General features: G+C 46.5%; 4 protein-coding genes and 1 long non-coding RNA gene across 5 annotated transcripts; 1 reads left to right on the forward strand and 4 right to left on the reverse strand.

Annotated features, from left to right (window-relative positions):
* Window positions 1–19: 19 nt before the first annotated feature.
* Window positions 20–10,767, reverse strand: erbb2 (erb-b2 receptor tyrosine kinase 2). Its single transcript, XM_061304400.1, has 27 exons — window positions 10,483–10,767; window positions 7,401–7,552; window positions 7,082–7,265; window positions 6,863–7,003; window positions 6,729–6,794; window positions 6,533–6,648; window positions 6,314–6,455; window positions 6,112–6,240; window positions 5,882–6,023; window positions 5,694–5,767; window positions 5,520–5,610; window positions 4,983–5,185; window positions 4,789–4,918; window positions 4,523–4,613; window positions 4,284–4,438; window positions 4,170–4,217; window positions 3,951–4,089; window positions 3,760–3,882; window positions 3,596–3,694; window positions 3,336–3,521; window positions 3,105–3,260; window positions 2,968–3,043; window positions 2,756–2,902; window positions 2,592–2,689; window positions 2,324–2,515; window positions 1,868–2,252; window positions 20–1,786 (listed from the first exon to the last, which is right to left on the reverse strand). The coding sequence occupies exons 1-27, from the start codon at window positions 10,553–10,555 to the stop codon at window positions 1,464–1,466; spliced, it is 3,861 nt and encodes a 1,286-aa protein (XP_061160384.1). The 5' UTR covers window positions 10,556–10,767; the 3' UTR covers window positions 20–1,463.
* An 818-nt stretch (window positions 10,768–11,585) lies between these two features.
* Window positions 11,586–15,573, reverse strand: pgap3 (post-GPI attachment to proteins phospholipase 3). Its single transcript, XM_061304419.1, has 8 exons — window positions 14,905–15,573; window positions 14,155–14,252; window positions 13,903–14,055; window positions 13,747–13,809; window positions 13,575–13,636; window positions 13,375–13,511; window positions 13,090–13,294; window positions 11,586–12,996 (listed from the first exon to the last, which is right to left on the reverse strand). Exons 1-8 carry the CDS (start codon window positions 15,182–15,184, stop codon window positions 12,933–12,935), a joined length of 1,062 nt encoding a protein of 353 aa, XP_061160403.1. The 5' UTR covers window positions 15,185–15,573; the 3' UTR covers window positions 11,586–12,932.
* A 496-nt stretch (window positions 15,574–16,069) lies between these two features.
* On the reverse strand, window positions 16,070–18,125 carry mylpfb (myosin light chain, phosphorylatable, fast skeletal muscle b). Its single transcript, XM_061304426.1, has 6 exons — window positions 17,968–18,125; window positions 17,675–17,773; window positions 16,963–17,143; window positions 16,797–16,875; window positions 16,685–16,733; window positions 16,070–16,593 (listed from the first exon to the last, which is right to left on the reverse strand). The coding sequence occupies exons 1-6, from the start codon at window positions 17,968–17,970 to the stop codon at window positions 16,492–16,494; spliced, it is 513 nt and encodes a 170-aa protein (XP_061160410.1). The 5' UTR covers window positions 17,971–18,125; the 3' UTR covers window positions 16,070–16,491.
* A 612-nt stretch (window positions 18,126–18,737) lies between these two features.
* Window positions 18,738–20,804, reverse strand: LOC133171244 (sesquipedalian-1-like). Its single transcript, XM_061304425.1, has 4 exons — window positions 20,776–20,804; window positions 20,250–20,362; window positions 19,693–19,996; window positions 18,738–19,565 (listed from the first exon to the last, which is right to left on the reverse strand). Exons 2-4 carry the CDS (start codon window positions 20,328–20,330, stop codon window positions 19,150–19,152), a joined length of 801 nt encoding a protein of 266 aa, XP_061160409.1. The 5' UTR covers window positions 20,331–20,362; window positions 20,776–20,804; the 3' UTR covers window positions 18,738–19,149.
* LOC133171247 (uncharacterized) lies at window positions 18,882–20,411 on the forward strand. Its single transcript, XR_009718693.1, has 2 exons — window positions 18,882–19,013; window positions 19,403–20,411. It is a non-coding gene; the product is annotated as an uncharacterized LOC133171247 (long non-coding RNA).
* Window positions 20,805–21,154: the final 350 nt, after the last annotated feature.

Genomic DNA, 21,154 nt, shown 5'->3' on the forward strand with positions numbered 1-21,154 from the left:
GAATTGATTTAAAAATACGTAAGTCTGCATTTTTTTTTATTCATAAACACAACCAATATGCAAACATATCCATGGACCGTTTTCTTCATAAAATATTGTGTTTGCTTACAGATTTTACTCCGCAGTAGACTGATCACAAAATAGTCACAATATTACATACAGTATTTACATTATGGGCAAATTCTACACAAATTGAATTGTATTATTTCCTTTTTCTAGGTTTAGTTTGGTAGAATTCAGTTCCGGTCTAGCATATCTCATCTTTTACTTTGGGCCATTATTTATATAGCTTTTATGTGCCATTATCACATTCAAATATCAGTACAACAATATTATATATATATATAGTATTTTAAAAAAACATTTCTATCGTATAAAAAGCTTATTTCACAGAAGTTAGCAATGGAAGACGGACGAGAAACCTTATTTGCATCTGATTGAAGAAAATGGCTCAATTTTCAAATGCTCCACTCGAATGTATTTTATTAAGCGTTGCTTTTTGATGACATCATTGTCCCGCCAATGCTACCGTATGTTGGGAAAACCAATCTCGCCTCCTCAAGATGGACGCGGAGGGTCTGACAATGTCTCCATTGAGTCGCTTTGGCTCTCTGGCCAGCGCCGGTTGACATGAGGGCAGAAAGTCGGCCGATTTTTAACTGGGACGCCATTGTGTGTGTTTTGTCGCGTCGCTGGGAGGAATTTGAGCCGTGCACCGACAACGCCAAGCGAGCGGCGGGAACGCGTGCGGCTTCAGAGTCAACAGGCCCCAAAAAAACAACTTGGCCCTCCAGCTACATTTAACACGTGTTGTGTTAATTCTTCACAATTATATTCACCGGCGCATGTTTATTATTTTTGATGTCCAATTTTAAGACTCACTGTTTACGGTCCGTTTTTAATTTTGCTGTACCTGTTAAAATGACAACGTTCGTACTCTATTTCACGTATTTAAAGAGTCTTAAAAGTGTCGGGTTAAAAACGAGACCCGAGCAGGAAATTGTTTACCGTGCAAACGCAACGCCTCCCTCCGTCTTCACCATACAGTGTGCGCGCTGGAGAGTAGGGCATCGCATGGACTCCTCTGACCAAGAAAAAAAAATGTCTTAGAGCCCAGGCGAGACCCCCGCCAGGTTTTTGAAGACAGTGAGCAAAAATACTAAGCCAGTAAGAACCCTGAAAAAAAAAAAAAAAAAAAACCATTCCATGGTCCAGTCAAAAAACGATTGGATGAGAAACGGTTGTTCCTGGACTGAATTATTCACAGCTGAGTAAACTTGCGTTCCAGAAAGGTCGGATTGTCGAGAGGAACATTGACGTCACCGGATGAGTCAAAGCGTGTCTGTACCTTCTCACTTGGTCGGACGCTCTCTTGCGCAATCCGCCCAAAACACGCCCAGCTGGATCACATTCATCATTCACTTCCGTCACGAGCTGCCACCTACCGAACTTCTCCTTATGCTTTATGTATAGCCAGTCCAGGTGTCCGCCAGTCCCAGGTATTCCGGATTCTCCGCCGTGGGAGTGATAAATCCGTTGACTTGTCTCGGTACGTCCCTGTCCGGTTCCGCCGGGCCGTCGGTGACAGCTTTGGCTTTAGCGACTAGGTCCAGGTAGTACGGGTTGTCGAAGGCGGGTGCGGTGGAAGGGACCAAGTACCTGGGGTTCTCCACGCTGTGGCCTGACGTCAAGCCGTTAGGGAGGCGTCTGTCCACTTTGGAGATTTTCCGAGGGAGGGTGTTGGGTCGCTCCGGCTTGGGCTCGTGGACGTCCTGATTGACGTACTCTGTACGGGCCACGAAGGAAGAAAAAGATTTATTCTATTTGCTCCAACCAAATGCTGTGTCGGCACGTGGCGCCGGCCTACCTGGCGAGATGTGGTTGTTATTATTGACGTGACTTCTCCTGGGCAGCGAGTGATGAAGATGAGGAGGAAGGAACCCGTTGGGCCCGTCCGCCTCCAGTTCGCCCTGACTCCCGTAAGTGGGGTCTTTGCAGTAGCGGCCGGGGCTAGCCGGGGGAAGCGAGGGGTCATCCGGGGATCCGTCCAGGAAGACCGAGTCGGACTGGCCGCCGGCCGAGGGGCTCCGTGCCAGCGTGGGGTAATGAGGGGTCCACGTACCGTTGATGGCGCCGGCCCCTCCTGGTAGGGTGGGGTACTGATTGCGAGCGATTGCGCTGAGGGAGGGGTAGCTGCAGCGAGGGGCTGCCGCAACCACGGGGGGCTCGGCGTCTAAGCCCTGATCTCTACTCTGCGCATGATCGGACACAGAAAGGAGTTAGGAAGTCCACAAGTGGACCTTGAGAGTCAAAGGTCACTGACCCTGTAGGACTGATGTCTGGACGGCCCGTTTGACTGCGCCCCGTCTCCCTGCCCCCTGGGATAGAGATTGGGTTGAGGCACCAGGTACTTCTCGGCATCCAGCAGCTCCCTCATGTTGTTGCCGTCCTCCTCCAGAAGCATGCGGAAGAAGTGGCTGTCCACCGGGCTGGACATGCTCATCTGCTCGTCGTTCTGAGAGCGCCACGACAAAAAAGGGACGCACGTTTGAGTCAGCGCGAAGGGCTCCCGTCTTTTTTGCCGCGCTTACCTGAATGACCACATAGCGAGGCGGGTCCCTGGCCATGGCAGAAAAATCATTCACCAGATCTTTGAATCTGGGTCGGCTGTCTGGGTCGATCATCCAACCTTCCGTGCGGGGAAAAACAATCAAGACCATTTTCAAAAGTCACCGGTCAAGACGTTGGTCCTCACATTTGACCATGATCATGTAGACGTCAATGGTGCAAATGAGGGGTTGCGGGAGCCGCTCGCCGCCTTCCAGAACATCGGGGATATCTCTGGCTGGGATCATGTCGTAAGGTTTGGCGCCGAACGTCATCAGCTCCCACACGGTCACACCTGAGAGGCGAAAAAACAGTCAAGTCAGCAAAAATCACATTCGCACCGCGCTGACCAACACCAACCGTAGCTCCAAACGTCGCTTTGATGCGTGAACTTCCTGTGCAGGATCGACTCCAGCGCCATCCATTTAATCGGAACCTAATAGCACAAACGTGTCGGTAAATAACTGAGGAGAGAAACGGCCGTAGTGCAACTTTACCTTCCCCCCATCGGCGTGATATTCGGTCTCGTCGATATCCAGCAAGCGTGCCAAGCCGAAATCGGTAATTTTCACGTGGTTGGGGTTTTTCACCAGGACGTTGCGGGCTGCCAAATCTCTGTGGACGAGGCGCACCTCCTCCAAATAGTTCATCCCCTGCGTCGACACCGTTTAAAATTCACCAGAACTAAAAAAAACAAAACTATTTTTGCATCAAGTGACACCACCCACCTTGGCGATCTGGACACACCAGTTGAGGAGGAACTGGGAGCCGATGCGATCTTTGTTCTCCCGGACGTAGTCGAGGAGGCAACCGTACGGCATGAGCTGAGTGACCAGCTGCACCGTGGAGGTCAAACAAATCCCCAGCAGGCGACACACGTAGGGACTGGCCACGCCTGCCATCACATAAGCTTCCTGGCAACAACAGCAAGGCGGAAAATGTTTTCACAGCTCCCAAATCTGGGAATAAAAAAAAAAGTCAGACTCACATCGAGGATTTCTTTATTGGCTCTAGGCGAGGTGTTCTCCCGTAAAACCTTGATGGCCACCGGAATCTTGACGTTTTCCCCATCGGGTGTCCACACACCCTGCAAAGAACAACCATGAGTGATTTTTTTAAGATGACCATGGTCATGTAAAAGGGTTGTCAAACCTTGTGAACGGTTCCAAAAGCTCCTGCGCCGAGCATTCGGAGCTTCTTCAACTCGGTTTCTTTCAGGATGCGCATCTGAGCCTGATTGGGCGAGGCGCCGCTGGGTGTCAAAGGTTCCACCAGCTGCCGAAGAAAATTCCGCCATAAAAAGCATTCCTTAAAGCGCTGGGCTTATTGTGCACGGTGCCCACCTCGTGTTCCTGGAGGATCCTCCTCAGTGTCTCTTTCTTTTTCAGCTTCTTCTGTCTCCTCAGGAAGAAGACCAACAAGGTGAGTAGGATGAAGAAGAGCACCACGCCACCCACAGCGGCAGCGATAGTCGTGCCCGGTCTACGCCGTAAAAAAAAAAAATGCACTTATAACGTCACCGAAAATGAAATTCACATTTCTTTCTTTTCAAATGAGCTTACCCCGTCTTGGGATGGATGGGACAGCCTCTCTCATCCATCTGAGTGCAGCTGAGAGAAGATACAAGCGTGGTCAGATTCTTGCCTTCAGTTTGTTTACAACATGTGCGCACTCACGACAGGGTGCAGTTGGTGTTGCACGGCAAACAATGTCCCGTGGCATTGCTGTACTTCCACACCATCTGCTGGTCCTCCTTGACACCACTGGGGCAATGCTCCACGCAGAACTCGCCGTCCTGGAAGTTCTGGCACTCGGTGCATTGGTCTGCACCCTGCGGTGAGAATTTTTTTTTTTTTTTTTGAACTTCGTCCCTGTTGATCTGTTTGGTTCCTCCAAAACTGTTGAAGCATCTTACCCGCCCGTGACATGTGACAGAGCCATTGAGAGGTCGACACTCTGCGTGGCAGGCGATGCACAGGAATCCATCGATGTATTCGCGTACGGACCTGCAAGACCAACAAAAATATTGTTTGGAATTTTTATTTATTTTGTCATATTTTTAGATGAATATATAGAATCATTTTTTATACTGATTTGAGTGTTAAAAGATAACATCAGTTTGAAAGATTTCATTTGGATTGATTTAGTGCAGGCTTGACCCGAAAAAAAAAAGAAGCTCACCCCTGGTGGAGGTCACACTGCTCAACACACTGAGTGCCACGCTGGAAACTCTTGCAGGACACACACTGGCCGGGCCCCGGGCCCCAACATCCACCCTCACACAGGGAGTGACACACATGTCCCTCCCTCTCTGAAAAAAAAAAAAAATAATTTATTGATCTACTCTCACATGACGCAAAGACAAATTTACCCACCGCAAAGTTGGGCGTCTCGGTTTTGGTTGACGATGTAGTGGGGCCCCTGGGTAGGATGCAGGAGGCTGCTCCAGGGTAACGAATTGGTGTAGCACAGCAGAGGGTTGTTGTGCAACAGAATCAAACCGCCGCTGATGCTACGTAGCGAGCGGAGCCCGAGCGACTGAACGTGAAGGTTCTGGACGGCCAGGGAAAACACTCCCCTGATAAAACAAAAGTGGTTGAGATTTGCAAAAATGCAGTTGGGAGCAAAACATTGACAGTCATATCGGGACACATAATCATTCCGCGAATGTGAAACACAAAAGCGGACCTGGGTCGTGACTTATTTACACTCGCCTTGACCTAGTTTGAACATGGTGTGCTCGTCCTTGCGCGCGGCGCTGACTGTTACTTTTGTCCCGGCTGACGCGTGTTGCCAGTTAAAGCAGTTGGCCTGGCTAATAATTAGCCTTTATAACCAGGAAGCCATTTCGACTCAACACTCAGAGACTTTAAAAAAAAAAAAGAAATTGCAATTCACGATCACCGTCTTACTTGTAGAGCATCCTGCCTCGGATCACCTTCAGGTTCTCAAACACAGACAAGTCGCTCCAGTCTTCTGGCCAGGCATCGATATACAAATAACCTGCGAAATTCATACCAAGACATCATATCTCGAGTCATTTATTAATTCAATATTTAAAAAATAAACAACAACACCTGTAATACCTGTAATCTCCTCCAGGTTTCTGAAGGCCTTCAGGTGCTCAAGAGTCAGGCCTGATGTGTTGGTCGCAGGGTCCCTAATTGTCAAAAATGATACACGAGGAACGCCGGAGAAGAACTATTTAGGAGGAACTGCGATTTCATTGCGCGAATGAACATGACTGCATCACTTCCTCGTAGGCATAACTTACAAAATGAAGCTCTGAGGGAGAAAGGCCAGACTTCCAAATATCTTCTTGCAAGCACTGAATTGTTCCACATTCGAAGAGGTTACCATGGCGACGACGTGGTTGTCCATGACGCCAAGGTTGTCCATCCCCAGGCCATAACACACTGTGAATTCAAGTCACAACAGTGGCGAGATGATTACAACTCATTGAAATACACGAAGCAGAACTTTGGAAGGAATCCAAACGCTCACCTTTCGGACAGTCTCCTTCACACTTTTCACATTTCTGCGTCTCGTCCCCGTCGGGGTTGGAGATGATGACTTCCTGGTTGGGTTTGGGGCAAACTAACGTGCAGGCGGCGTCCATAGCTAGATAATTATCTAAAGACAAAGAGCGACGTTAATTGATCGCATCGTGGCTGGCTTCTTGGAATTTTGGACGATCTGGTCTCACATGGACAGGTCTTGACGCAGGTGGCTCCAAAGGTAAACTTTTTGTCCGGGTTGGGTTTGGTCTGAAAGGTGACCGTGTCGTAAATGTTGGGCGGGGGACAACCGTACTTGCACACGCCGCTGTCGTTGAAGTGTCGGCACGCCTGCGGAGAAGGTGACTCGTAGTGAAATCAAAACCACGGGGGGGGGGGTTGGGAAGAAATCCAAAGGTGTCATTTACCAGACAGTCGGAGTCTTTGGGTCCAGTGCATCCGGCGGCGCACTGCATGTGACAGCAGTCGTTGGGCAGAGGGCCTTTGCATCGCTGGCAGCCTGACGCGCAACTGATCCGTGTCACTGCAGCAGGGGAAACATTTCAATGGCATGCCGTTTAAAAAAAAAGAAAAAAAAAAAAAAAAAAAAGAAGCGGCACTTACAAGTTTGGCAATCCTGTGGAGTTTCTCCCCAACAGCTGTTCTTGCACGCAGGTGAGCAACTCGGACCTGGCAAAGCCAAAGGTGACAAATCAAGCATGTCGTTAAGGTGTCAAATATTTCAAGGGATTGCTCACAGTCGGACGCTCTGGGCTGCAGTCGGTGCGGCCCGGCGTGGACGTTCTGCTCATCCAAAGTGTCCCTCCACACAATGTTCTGGGGGTCCGGGAAGCAAAGCTGAGGGTTTCCCCAAATATAGACCCCGCCCAGAAGGATCTCTGCGAGAAGATTCATGATAGATGCTCAAAAAGCAGTTCCAATGATTTTAACGTTCCTACTCGTGACCTTTTCCCAACCTGTTAGGCTCCGAAGACGAAGTGTCCTGAGTCCACCCTGACCGTCCCGGGTGTTATCCTGCACCACCAGGGCATAGCTGGAATTGTACAGCTGGCTGCCTCGGATAATCCGAAGGTTGTCCAAAGGCACCAGGCTCACGGAGACATGAGCCACCAGCACATAGCCTTGCACCTCCACAATCCCCTGTCAAACGTGGACATCAAATGTGAGATGTAACACCAACCTTTTCGGGGGGGTTCCTCAAGGTTTGCTTCTAAGCCCACTGTAGGTATAATATCAATGCAACCTTGGTCTAAAAGAGGATTCAAAAAGAAACACCTGTAGGAAGGAGAGGTCTGGAGTTCCATGAAGGTGCGTAATCTCCAGGTTGCCATGGACGACCTGGCAGCCGGTGTAAAGTAACCTCAAGGTCTCGTAGTGATTTTCCAAGCTGGAGGGCAGGGCAAGCTTCATGTCCGTGCCCAGGCACACTGCAACACATTAAAAACGTCATCGGTGCTTGCGTAAGTGAGCACACCTAGCAATTAGTCAACTCATCAATTGCTTAGAAATGATTTTGATTGTGATTCTGGAATCCACTCTCGTTCTTTCATAGACCAGTAGGGGGAGCACTTTACAAATCGGTGCATATTAATTGCTCATTTTCCTGATTCTGTGATCCATCCTAGTTCGTTGATTCATTTTTGCAAAAGAAAGAGAAGTTGGCGCTAAATACAAAAGGCATTCACGGTCCGCAAGATAAATTCTTTCCCCACAGTGGGCCACTAAATTGGGGGTCGTGCAATGTTGCAGTCCACAGTGGGGGCTCACACATAGCTCCCATGCTTCAGCAATCAGTCATACAGTGGATAGTCCCTCCTCCTGTTCTTCTCGAGGTTATAAATGACTTCCTCTGGCATGCTGCCAACAGCCGCGCCACGATAGTCCACGCACTTTTCCTGCCTGAATCCCCCCCCCCCCCTACTTGTACTATCGGTGTCTCTCCTTTGGTTCTGATACTGTGACAAAGTCGCAGGTCCAAATGAAAGCTGACGGGAAGCGGCAAGTCTCTTGACGGCAAATGGCGCAATGCAAGTCTGCCAAAAATACACACCCCGGCCGTCACAGCTTGTGTCAGGTGTCAATTCCTCGCTGCTTGAGCGCTGATATCATCATGAATAGTTTGGCTCGTCAAAGGGACCGATTAAGTCACGATTGGATCGACCGATAGAAACTTTTGCAAATCCGTGGCCGCAAACAGCAGCTCGGACAAACGCCTTTTAAAACCACACACGCTCAAAGTTACAGATGTGAGAAAGTCGAGGCCGCATCTGCAGTGTGACAAACCAAGCCGCTAATGTGGTTGTATGTTTACTAGTTTAACAACGTGTTTACCAGCGTGTGCGGTGACAAACATGAGGCGTCCCAAAAATTCAACAAAGATCAACAGGACTTTCTCCGAAGTTTATTCACAGATACGTGAAACCTTTTGAACGTATATAACACGAACACATTTTTCCCACTAAAGAAAAAAAAAAAAGAAGAGAGACGAGTGTTGCTCAACATACAAGCTGAACAGGATCCTACATAGGCGCAAGTCCTCATTCACGCCCGCTGTTGTTTCCCGATTAGCATCACAAACACGGCAGGCTTTCACGTGCATGAGCGCAGCTGCGTTCCGCTTCAAAATGGACGGATTGTATCGAAAAAAGGTTCGGACAAAGTACGCCTTGTTGAAGACCAAATGAATATGAAAGTGGACCAACGCAGGGAGTGAAGATAAATAAATAAATAAATAAATGAATAAATAAATAAATAAATGAATAAATAAATAAATAAATAAATAAATAAATAAATAAATAAATAAATAAATAAATAAATAAATAAATAAATAAATAAATAAATAAATAAATAGATAAATAGATAAATAAATAAATAAGACGACAATAATCGGAGACTAGTCAATCACAGCTGGCCCGGGTGATCCTGAAACTGCATTAATCACAATATATCACTTCTAAAAGCTCTCTTTAATATGTCGTGCGTATGGCGTGTATTCCAATAACAGCCGATTGTCAGCGCTCATGCACAACTGATGCTTAATATTGATTGACACTAAAAGTGCACCGACCTGTTCCCGCCAACAATGCGCGTTTGTTTACCTGTGACAAGCGACCGTGTCACGGTACGTTACGTACCGTAATGGCATCTAAAATGATTCGCCGCTCAACTGCCAAGTTACACGGTTGTTTATTAAAATAAATCCATGTAAATATGAAAGTATCATATTGACTGCTCTTAAAACCGTGCTTTTAGTCATATTGATCTTTATGTGCTGACCTCAAAAGATTTTTGGATGCACCCATTGGCTTATCTGACCCTGCAACAAGACATTAGGTACACCAGCACAATCAAATGGGAACCAGTGCATTCAAAATACCGCCGTTGCCATGACGACATGAGCAATATCACGGGAGCAAGGCGTGATTTCCACATTGAGAAGTATATTATTACCAATTAATGAAACATAATGAATAAAATAGCTTTTATTTGTATTTTACTCATAGCAATAACATGTACTCAACGTTCTTCTTCGTCTCCTAACTACTGCAGGTACCTTTTCCACAGTGCCGCCTAGTGTTCGGACTGAAACACTACATGAACGCATTTTGAATCAGAATTGCCAAATGTCAACACATTATCTACATTTGTAACTTTCCAGGATTCTGCAACCCGCTTGTGCAAACCTGAGCTTCTCACAGGGAAATACGTGGCCGCTGAGTTCAAGTGTCATGAGCAGGTTGCAACAGGTAGAGTCACCGAAAGGCATCGGTAGATCAAATCGAATTCATTTCGCAGTGAAACTTAAACAGTTGGCGGTGTGCATTCAAAAGCGTGCGCAGTTTGTCCCTCCTCACACTGGCATGCAGTCAGTCACTCAGACAGACATGACAAGTGGCTCTCTAATCAGACAATGTCCTCCTGTTTTGGAAGCACTGGTGAATAATTGACATCGCAATGATCCTCGCTTGTACAATGCACCTCTTGTTGTTGTTATTGTTGTTTACATGCACAGCTAACTAGCTAACTAGCCGCTTGGCAGTCTGGCTGCACACGCCATAAGTTGCAAAGCAGGTTCTCTGTCATATTTGTTACCTGAGCTTTTTTTTTTTTTCCTTTTCTTCTTTTCTACTAATGCTCGCGCTGTTTGCGTATACGTGCAGTTTGTCAACTCTAAACACTTTGTGGGAAGTTAGAAGTAGAAGAAGAACTTTTGGGGGCGACAGGTGTGATTCTCAGGTCGAAAGCTATTCAATGTCACACACACTTTGACTTGATTCAGGGAGATTCTGTTCTACTGGGTGGAACGGCGAGTAAATGTGTGTTTGCGTGTGCTGTTTGATGCATAAAAGTCACTCACCTTCCCTGGCCAACGAGCCCGAGCCTCGGAGCAACACGGCCCCGAGCAAGAGCAAACTTTTCACCGCCTCCATCTGCAGACTCTCCCCGGGGCGACGCTAGTCCATACCCCCGACGTCCAGACGTCCGCTATTCCCGTTCAGACTTTTCTTGTCCGCGATGAGGCAACTCGCCGGGGTTTGTTGGTGATCAACTTTATTTGTCGCCCCTCACGCAATCTCAGACTTCCTCTGAGAGATTGCGTGTCTGTTGGTAGTAAAGCGTGTCTGCGCGCGCACGACACCAAGAGCGCTCCTGTGAAGGCCTGACAGGGGCGTGGCCCGACAACCCTTATTACTTAACCCTCTGCTGGATGATAAAATCATTTTAGTAATAAAAAAACAAAAGTCATATTCCATATTTTTTGCTTTACATTCAATTGACATTGTGTTGCTCCTTCTGGGTGCACATCTTAGCCACCTGGTGGCAGTATAAAATATAATAGTACTTTACAAAGGTTCTAGATTTCCATTTTTTAAATATAATTCAATCTCCAATAAAAAGTCAGAAACCCCCCAGTGTGCATTGGCTCATTTCTCCCCTAAATGACATCATTGTGCCCGTGCCAAATTAACTTGGTGCTTCCTGCTGATGTGTAAGACCCACTGACAACTCATGGAGACTTATTATTCACCAAGCCCTCTTCCCTTTCACTTTTTCTCATGCCCCTCTCTCCACGGTCGCAAATCAGGAGCGGGAGGAGGAAGAATAAAGTCCATTCATCCTCATGCGGCCCCCAGTGTCTCCACCCACAGGAGCCCGGGTCAGAGTCCAAAGCTAGTGCACCCAACTATCAGCCAACAGATAAAGTCAAATCACTTCCTGTCAGATGAAATGCCTGTCTCTGCTTTTAAGGTGTATGTTCTCGATTAGAACAAACCTCAAAGAATGCAAAACTAATTCATTTATTTTTCAAACCGCTTATCCTCACAAAAGCCACATTTAATGTAGTGATTATCCGGTACCGCTAGAGGGAGCCAAAGACCAGCGAGTAACTGGGACTCAAGTTTGCAGCCATGTAAAGTCGAATTTCTACACAACAAAACCACACGAGTGACCGTCCTCTATCAACAAAGAATATTTATTTTTCCAAGATCTTAAAATGTGCTTTTTGTGTGAGGTGGATTGGAGGGTAGGAGACAGTTGATGTGCAGCTAAGAGGGACACAAAATGTCAAAAGGATGCTATTTAAATAATAACTTATCATTATAACACAGCACTGAACATTTTTTGTATCTCTTTGAAATAAATTATGTTCATACAGCTTCTTGTTGTAAAATTGATTTTGGATATTGAAGTGATTATGAAACATACATTTAATTTCTTATATCGTAGTGTCTCCTATGTTCATACCATCACGACATTTATCCCATCACAAACCCATAGTCACTCGCCAATTTATTAAGTGCACGTGAACTCTTGTGTCGTGAAATGCTCGCAAACAATTAGCTGAAGAATTCTATGAAACAAAACACATGGTGCATGACTTTTGTATTCCACTGCATTCATTGTCCTGTCGCAAACAGAAAGGCATGAGGCGAGTTCCAAACGCAACGCACGGGTGCATCCCTAAAGTGCACATATGCAAAGTGGGGAAAGGAAATGTGATCAGTCACATGGCAGTGATGACACCAGACTGCAATTACTAGGGCTGAACAATTCATCAAATTTGAATTGAAAAAGAAAAAAAATTCAATTTGATTAATTTTCAAATTGTTCAGCCCTAGTTTACACATGGGGACATTTTTTATTCTAAGGGAATACTGCAGCAATGAAATCCATACAAAAGCCATCAAAATTCCTCTTATAATATAGATCACTCTTCTAGAAATGCTTCTTATTCCTTTCAAAATTTGTCTTCACGCTAAAAAAGGCAATCCAGGTGAATAAAATATTAAATTTCATGATGGTCGATCACATCGCACTCGATAAACAAAATAAAGCACCGTAAAATAATACGAAAATAATTGAGTGGGCGACGGATTAAAAAAAGATCAAAAGCAGCAAAGGAGATAACAGAGGCACAAAATAAAAGAGAAATATCTCAGTCAGCAAAAAGGTCGTTCAAACAAACCCTCGTCCCATTCTTTCTAGAATAATCGACTCAACAGGGGTGACGAAGCTGCCGCTTTTTGCACGGGGGATGTTTGGCGCTACCTATCGAAGGGAAGCGTGAACTGCATTTACGCCGAGTCGGGCTCAGAATTCAACATTGGACAAAACAATACGTTCTCGTTCACCCTGTTTTTCCACATGGCAAATAAATAAAAATAATAAAACAATGTAAACAGTTGTCGTCGATGGAAGGTGTCATGCAGGACACGAGGGAGACGGCTCTACTTCTACGTGGAGGGGTTCGGCGGCCACAATTGGAGAGAGGCGGCGCCGTCGGACGACGACGGGACTCCGGCCCTACTCGAACTTGACGCCTAGCTTCTCGGTGTTGAGCAGGTAGAGGCTGTCGTCGATCAGGAAACTGGAGCGACCAATGCATACTTGTTAACCATTCCAGACATGAATCATCTCTTTGAAATATTTGACCGGATTATTTGGGAGGAAGCGGCCTGACCTGTAGAAAAGGAAGTGCACGGGGATGGTGCTCAGGTGCCAAATGGCATGCGCGTCCAGGACCCACCGATAAGGCGGGAAGTCCAGCAGCTCCAGTAGGGCCAGGCCGTGAAGCAGCACAACCACCAGGCCACACTTCCACCAGTACGGCAGCGTCCGCCGGTTGCTCCAGCACCAGCACAGCCACCACAGCAGGTTCACCATGCCTTCAAGTAAGAGCACCGAAAAAAATCCATGGATACTGAGCGCGTTCCTAAATGGTCCCCTATTAGCTACTTTGTCATACCAAAGAAGGTGTTGGCGGCCATGTTGTAGCCGTAGTCGAAACGGACAAAGGTCAAGTAGGAAATGTGTGAGGTGAACGCCAAGATGAGCACCACCCCCGTGATGCTGGACACCCACGGGTGCTTCAGCCCCAACGTTCTGCCAAAGACAAGTTTTATGTTCTAACAAGTCCATTTGTTTTGCAGCGACGTTGGCAATTACCTGACACAGCACAAGTAAATGGAGTAGAGAATGACTGCAGTAGCACAGAAATAGTCCATTTTCTGCAAGAGAACACAAAGTCCAGATCAAGGTCCAGAGACCTGCTTCGTCAATGTCCTGTCTGGACTAAACTAAAGCCTGGTTGGCACTGAAGTCCTTCAATAGCTGTTACCTCAGTGAGGAAGGTGTCGCGAGTGTGGAACACCGTGGACCAGAACCAGGCGTTGAGCGACACCTGTAAACACAAACGCGGCGTCATCGAGTTAAAAAAAAAGAAAGAAAAAAACGTCCCTGCTTCCTTTTCCGCCATCGTGTTAAATAGCGAGACCAGAGAGAAGGCGTTGATGGTGTGGAACATGGGGCTCTGCCGTGGCACGGTGCTCCGGTAGCGCAGCAGCATGAGAAGGCACGCCAGGCCGTTCAGGAGAGAGGCGAGGGCGGACGCCGGCTCCTCGAAGCACAGGAAGCGTGTAAACGGCCACTGAGATATACATTCGGAAAAAAATGTCAAATCAAAGACTGTGAGCGTTCATCCAAAGCAACGTTGATATCCACTTAAATCACAAAAGAGATTCTGAACCTTGCCGTGGAACTGCGGGACCTCGTAGCCTCCAGCCTGGTAAAGACCCACGGTGGTCCACATGCACTCATAGCGACAGTCATCTCGACAAGTCCAACCTGGAAGACAAATAAAAGTCATTTATGGTGTCACCAGGGGTCTTCATTCACCTGTTGCCATTTATCCACCAGAATAATAATCAAGCAGGGCCAGAAGAAGTGGAATGATTGGAAACATTTTGGAAAGTTGAAATTGGGATCAACGCGGGTGATAATGTGCCTAACAATAAAGAATAAGAAACATCAGAATAATTGCAATGAAACCAAAGAGGTGATAATGGTTCAATGCTCCACTTTTGCAACACCTTGCTAGACGAGAAAAACCCGCTTTCAACTTGCGCAGCGACACCACCAGGCCATTCAGTTTAGTTTGAGCCGCAAACAAAACTACTTCAAGTTATCCTCAAAAGCTTCTTAACAATATGAATACAAAAGCAATTGATGTGTTTTGTTATGAAATTTGTTCAAAGCTGACCAAGTTTTAATCATGACCTTTGAGTATATTATCATCGTTCCCCATTTAAATGAATGAAAATTGTATTAATTCTTTTCAGGCCGAGAATACGAAAATCTGCCGTATCAGACCCTAGTCCTGGAATTTTACTGACGAGCCCTTGAGCTGGAATAGTGTGAAATGTGGATTAAATAGACACACAAACCAAAACAGCTGACAACAACAACAACAACAACAACAACAACTAGGACAGCTCACCTGTCAGCGCCATGTACTGCGGCTGGACTGCCTGGTACCACCGTAACCGAACTCCGGTGCAGTTGCTTTGGACACACTGACTCACACAGTCCCGGTACACCGAGTCTTTGTCACCCTGGGAGCCCACCACGGTGGTCGCCGATATGAGCAGCACGACGACCACCACCCAGGCCGCTCTGCCAGATGTGCAGCGGGGGGGGCGCGGCGAGGCCATGGTCGTGGTATTGGATCTTGGACCGGCGGTGGCACTCACAAAGGCACGGCGAGGCGGCAATGGCATCGAGGGATTCCGGAACAAACAGTCCACATTACCAAATTGCCATTTCTCTGTGAGCAAGTGGTTTTGCAGTGGTGATGGTCTCGTCGGGGAACCGCCAGTCAAAGGGGTCCCCCACCCCCTGGCCTTTGAAAAACGTCACAACTCATGCATAACGTACTTCCGGTCAGACTTTCCAAAGTAAACTCATTTGGTCGACCGTGTAATGACGCGGTTTATTCCTTCATCTAAGTCTAGCCACTTATCCATCCATTCATTTTCAACACCGCTTAGCCTGTTCAGGTTCGTGGAGGGTGCTGAAGTCTATCCCAGCTGACGTCAGGCGAAAGGCAGACTGGTCGCCAGACTCGCCACCCAACACCGGTACACGTCAGCCATTCACATAATTATTGTTTTATTCTGAAGAGACTTTTTGTTCCGAGTCGGTACTTCCTGCGCATAAATCACGTGGGTAAATGACGGCTACCGGACACTCTATTAGGTACACTAACACAATCCTATACTGCACTGTTTAACAACCTTTATTAAATAACAAAGTAGGCTGAAGTGTTATTTTAATATCTGCTGTTATCTAGTGGAAGAGCATATAATAATTCTGCCTTTTGCTATAGTCACTGGAATATGGATTGATGGACATCAAAATAATATTTGCAGACTAGTTAAGTTAAATTGGATGCTTTACCACAGACCACTCATCAATGTCCTAGTAAAATCTCGAAAGTTTAAAGCAAGAATAACATAACAAAGATTGACATGACATGCAGAGAGAGAGCGACTGCGGGGCAAAAATACACGTCATGCAATGGACTGCGTAATGATTTGCATTGCTTTGTCGCCGTCTTGTGGCGAATATGGTGAAGCACATGCTTAAACCACAACACAGAACGGTACGAAATACAGTGGTTTTTATTTGTACTTCTTTCTTTGTTACAATGGAGACAGTCACAACAACAGGTGGGAAACAGCAGTAAGGGGGGCGAGGAGAGGCAAGCCAGTGTGACTTTTCTTTCTTTCCTTCCTCCCCCCCCCTCATCATCTTTCAACATCTCTGTGGCCCCTGCAACCTGACCTGTCCTCTGAGAGAAGGAAGCGGGTGGACGCTGACTATTTTAGTGCAAAACTCCCGTTCCTCCTCCACAAAAAGAGGACAATTCAGAGTTGAGACAAACAGACCAAATGGGTCAACCTGCTTACTTGTTTCAAGTAAGAGGACCTGAGTAGGCCGGGGCGGACGGGGTGGATGTACGTGTTTGATATAATTTGGCGTGGAATTAACGTGGAGGGTTGTTTTGTTTTGCAGAGAGCCAGGTTTACTCTTCCTTTTCCTCTCCGTGTGTGATGACGTAGCAGATGTTCTTGTAGTCCACGTTGCCAGCCACATCGGGGGGGAAAGCGGCCCACAGGTTGGTCATCTGGATGGAGGACAATGGAAATGTTGATTTTGTGAAATGAATTAAAAAAAAAAACATCTTTGTTTGGTGTGTTCATAATAACCGAGCTCACCTCCTCGGGGGTGAACCTGTCACACTGGGTTGTCAGGAGCTCCTCAAGGCTAGAGAAGTCAAATGTACATCAGGTTATGTTGATTCAAAAGGGAAGAATGAAATCATCTTACAATTCTTTCTTGATGGAGCCGGTGGCCTCGGGGTCCAGGACCTTGAAAGCGCTCACGATAACGTCCTCGGGATCAGCGCCTGATTAAGGAAAAGTCTGGTTAACTTTCCTTCATGTTGTCAAATTGGCATTGGAGTCTTTTTAGTTTTCAAAATCAATCAGCGGACCCTTCAGCTTCTCGCCAAACATGGTGAGGAAGACGGTGAAGTTGATGGGACCGCTGGCTTCTTTCACCATGGCGTCCAGCTCCTCATTCTTCACATTCAGTTGGCCCATGGTGGCCAACACGTCCCTCAGGTCATCCTTGCTGATGATGCCATCTCGGTTCTGGTCAATGATTGTGAAAGCCTGCGGCGACATGACACGTACATCAGAAAGGCGCTATTCTGATCAAGCGTGTGGCTTGCCAACATCAACTTGTAAATGTTGCCCGTTTCACTTTGCCCATGTGAAACCGTAGATGACATCGGACACCGTTGGGGACTTGGCAGCTGGTGGGCCACTTGTTTTCCCAAGGTGTTAAAATGGCTTCGGAATGCCAGACAAGCCCGTTGCATGCGGGCGGTGGGTATCCATGACATCTGTCACCTACCGCGCAGCCGAACTCGGTCGCCCTTTTTCACCTCGTGGCTATTCTTCTCCTTTCTGCCATGTTCCATCACCTCCAGAGGCCCCTTATTTGGATCTTTGGCACCCCTGACCAATCATATGGCGCAAAGTGCTTTTCATTTAAATGTGACTGTTCCTGCTTCTATTGACTGCTAATCCCACCAGCTGTTGGGCAGCATTCCAGCGGGGTCACACGGGAGGCCGACGTAACCCCTCCAGCGTCATCACTTTTATATAGTTTTGTTTTGCATGAGATGGGGAGAAGGTTACCTCCTTGTATTCCTGGATCTGGCTCTGCTCAAACATGGAGAACACGTTGGAGGAACCGCCCTCGCCCTGCTGCTGTCTCCTCTTGGCTTTCTTGGGTGCCTACGATGCCAGGTACAATTCATGCCGAGGAAATTTTTGAGAAAAAAAAAAGTCTGATAATAATTCTTCCAATGACTTTCATCTGGACTTAGTTTGAAAACTAAACCAGAGTTCAGTACTAAAATGCTCCATTTCCCAGCATGCAATCTTGGATGCGGCGAGAAGCAATTTGAAATCATGAGGCAAAAACTCACCATCTCTCAAGTTTGTTGGGTTGTTGTTGTTGGACAGGACGAGAAGCCTACGCCGAGCCGATGTGACTGACATGCAAGCGACGGACCCCTTTGGGCCTTATATACCAGCCCGGTGGGGGGCTAACTTTAGCCACACCATCAGGTTTGGCAGCAAAGCAGAGCTAAGGACAAAGTAAGAGGGAAAAAGAGGCGGAGCGAGGAGGTGGCGGGTCCTACGTGGGCTAACCGGCGTTCCAAAATAGGCATCGGGAGACTTGGAATGAGGTGAATTCAATGCCAACACGCAGGCTGGGACTAATATGGCCAAATTCTACTCGAGGAGAACAAAAGATGAGTAGCCATGGGCTGACACCAAGTCCTAAGTGACTAATGCGCCGTGCATTTTCAAGTATCATCACCTGTCTCTGCGTTGATCCGTCTTGAGTAGTAGAACCCTGAAGGATTTATAAACAGCCGTGAAACTTGAAAACAGTTGAGTGATATTCTTTGGGTCCGCGCCAGGGATGGCACGCGACTACAAGGCCTTCACATTAAATTGGATTTGGTTGGGTTCCGAACGAAGCGAGCACTGAGTGAAGGTCATCGGCAGAAAGGCCTCCACTGGCTTACGGGCGGGCGAGCGAGCATGGCGAAGGTGAAAAGAGTGAGGCAGAGAGAGAAAGACCATAAAAACCAGACAGCTGGACACACCAAAATAGCCGTGGCAGCCCCCTGCCACCATTCTCTTAGCTTCCTTCTAAAATTTGAACATGCTAAAAAAAACAACACTAAAAAGTCAACGATTTTTTATTTGGGGAATAACTCAACTAAGAGTCTTTCCAAATTGTGTTGATAAATATTAATAATTTTTTTGTTTTCTTTGAACTTACTCACATTTTTATCAACTATACAGAACACATCTTGAAGTTCTTTTTTTTTTTTTTAATGTGAAGAATGACACTTTTGTCAACAAAAGTGTCTCTGACTGTAAATGACTTGTATTCCAGAAATGACACCACTTCCGGGTCATAAAGCTGAGAACATCATCTCCACGTCCATACTCCGAGGTATGAATAACTTTGGGGTGAACTGCTCAAACAAATACTATTTAAAAAAAAAAAGTTGATTAAATGTTTTGTAATGATAACATTGCGTTGAGAGCGCTAATTAGTCTTGAAATGAGATTTTGAAGATCGGACCAGTTCAGTCAAAGCTACTCAAATCGATCAAGTTTTCCTGGAGTGTCACTTGGCCGGCCCGTCCGTTTCTTGACCAATCAGCAATCAGGTCCTTGACTTCCTTTCCAAAATCATCGTGTAATTTGCTAAATTCTTCCCGGGTGCCCGAACACACCACCGACCAGTCCCCAGCGGGCGGAGCCGGCCCGTTAATCGGCGTCACGTTGGCTGTCCTCTTGGGCCACAGTTTGGGCGACCTCTTAACTGTGGTTTTCAAGGGAACAGTTGGAGTTTGGAGTGTCGGGACGGGGATCGCGGTGGGGCCTGCAGCTCCTGCTGGATGCCGGCTCAACGTGGACAACTGCGGGCTTCGTTGACATCCGACATTCGGGATGGCTGCGCCGCTGTTTGCTGGGTCACTGAACAATGCCTCTAATGTTTCTAAAGGAACAACAAAAGAGCAAAGGTTTCATAAAGCCATTTTTCTATAGCTATTACATGATTTCAACACAAACCTATTAAAAAACTGTTATCGTCCTGTTATCACAGAGATATTGAGAACACTCACCTTTGTACTTCTTCTCCAGGTCCATCACAAGCAGAGATAAGTAGCCGTGGTTAGCCGAAAGTAGGGCCTTGATCCAGCTCTCCTGGCTGGCCTGGTCCTCAGCGGCAAACTTGTAAGGACGCAGGCCCAGCTCGCTCCACACCAAAGAAAAGGCAAACTGCTCCTCCGATTCGCACAGCTGAACGGTGCAGCCCTCCAGAACAATGACTCCGATGAGGTCACGGTCATCCGGATGGTCCTTGTAGAAAAGGAGGTTCCCCTTCAGAACAAACCAGCGCTTGTGATAGGAAGGCCTGATATCACCCTGCGGGACAATGCTTTCAGTTAGTCTGGATTTTATGCAACAGGAAGGCGAGCGCTTTTCCTGTTCAGCACTAAAACCAAAACAAAAAACTCAACAAATAGTGCATGGGCTCATGTTGTGAAGTTTTCTGCCGCCATCTAGTGGCGAATACCTGAAGTCCATTTAAAACTTTTGCTCGTATTACAAATCAAAACAAGACCAGGCGACCACTATTGTGCAGACTAGCTTACCTTGATCATTTTTTTTTGCTTACCTTCTTATAGAGATAGCCTGCTTTGTCCACTGGTGAATTGCTGGATTCAAAATAGGACACAACCTTCTCGTCTATCTTCATTTCATCACATCACTGGCTGCTCAGCGCCAAACCTGTTGCGACATGTCCAAGAATTACAACACGAGTCCATTTCCCCACACACAGTTTTTTAAAAAAAGTGTTAACACGGTAATAACAGACAGAAAGTTTCAAGTCAAACCGGAAACTGCGCTTTTCGACGACTTTTCTCCACCACATTTAGAATGTCTTTAGAGTCATTGTTCTTGTCATCAAATCTAGTTTGGAATAGTTTTGAAAACTTTTTTTTCTGAAATGACAAGACGTTCGGCATTTACCTTAACGCTGTGTGAGAAGGGCGTGTTTCGTAGAACGTCTCATGAAAAATACAAATACGCTATAGACTGTGTGCGAGTGAACCAAAATAAGTTACACACGATTGTTTACATGAAATTAAACATTTAAGAATTTTTCTCACACACGTTCGTTGTTGTTTACCGCTACTCACCTGTGTGAAGAACGAAAGTGTGGTTTGGTTTCGTCTGAAGGTAGGAATCAATCACTTCCGGGTTGTGGAGCAAAACACCCCCCGCCCCCCTTCCAAATGTACTTTTTGTGTACATTTGTAAATTACAAACGTCCTTAGACAACTATGTAACTGTATCAAGAATAAAAGTGATTCCTTAATGATTGAGCACCCACCCAAATGTTTTATTGTTTTATTTTTAACCCCTTGATAACAAACTTCTGAGGCTAGCTTGTGATTTTCTAAAATTGCATTTTCACACTAACATTGTTTGCATCTTAATTTCCATATCTGTTCAAAGCAGGTTCCTTACCAGATACAGTCTTGTTGCTTCAGTGAAATGCTGTCGTCAAGCAATAGT

The sequence above is a fragment of the Syngnathus typhle genome, linkage group LG18 (genome assembly GCF_033458585.1).
Source record: "Syngnathus typhle isolate RoL2023-S1 ecotype Sweden linkage group LG18, RoL_Styp_1.0, whole genome shotgun sequence".
Taxonomy (NCBI): Eukaryota; Metazoa; Chordata; class Actinopteri; order Syngnathiformes; family Syngnathidae; genus Syngnathus; species Syngnathus typhle.

What these genes read in the sequence shown, in the direction of transcription:
- erbb2 (XM_061304400.1), bottom strand. Translation starts at nt 10,555, where the DNA reads ATGGAGGCGGTGAAAAGTTTGCTCTTGCTCGGGGCCGTGTTGCTCCGA. An exon ending in CTCCCTCAGAGCTTCATTTT is followed by an intron (nt 5,768 to 5,881) that starts GTAAGTTATGCC and finishes TTTGACAATTAG; the next exon opens with GGACCCTGCGACCAACACAT. An exon ending in CTACATGATCATGGTCAAAT is followed by an intron (nt 2,690 to 2,755) that starts GTGAGGACCAAC and finishes CCCGCACGGAAG; the next exon opens with GTTGGATGATCGACCCAGAC.
- pgap3 (XM_061304419.1), bottom strand. Translation starts at nt 15,184, where the DNA reads ATGCCATTGCCGCCTCGCCGTGCCTTTGTGAGTGCCACCGCCGGTCCA. An exon ending in GCAGTACATGGCGCTGACAG is followed by an intron (nt 14,253 to 14,904) that starts GTGAGCTGTCCT and finishes TTTGTCTTCCAG; the next exon opens with GTTGGACTTGTCGAGATGAC. An exon ending in GTGCACTTCCTTTTCTACAG is followed by an intron (nt 12,997 to 13,089) that starts GTCAGGCCGCTT and finishes TGGTCGCTCCAG; the next exon opens with TTTCCTGATCGACGACAGCC.
- mylpfb (XM_061304426.1), bottom strand. An exon ending in GGCTCCATCAAGAAAGAATT is followed by an intron (nt 16,734 to 16,796) that starts GTAAGATGATTT and finishes TGACTTCTCTAG; the next exon opens with CCTTGAGGAGCTCCTGACAA. An exon ending in ACAGGTTCACCCCCGAGGAG is followed by an intron (nt 16,594 to 16,684) that starts GTGAGCTCGGTT and finishes TCCTCCATCCAG; the next exon opens with ATGACCAACCTGTGGGCCGC.
- LOC133171244 (XM_061304425.1), bottom strand. Translation starts at nt 20,330, where the DNA reads ATGAAGATAGACGAGAAGGTTGTGTCCTATTTTGAATCCAGCAATTCA. An exon ending in CAGGCTATCTCTATAAGAAG is followed by an intron (nt 19,997 to 20,249) that starts GTAAGCAAAAAA and finishes ATTGTCCCGCAG; the next exon opens with GGTGATATCAGGCCTTCCTA. An exon ending in CCTGGAGAAGAAGTACAAAG is followed by an intron (nt 19,566 to 19,692) that starts GTGAGTGTTCTC and finishes TTGTTCCTTTAG; the next exon opens with AAACATTAGAGGCATTGTTC.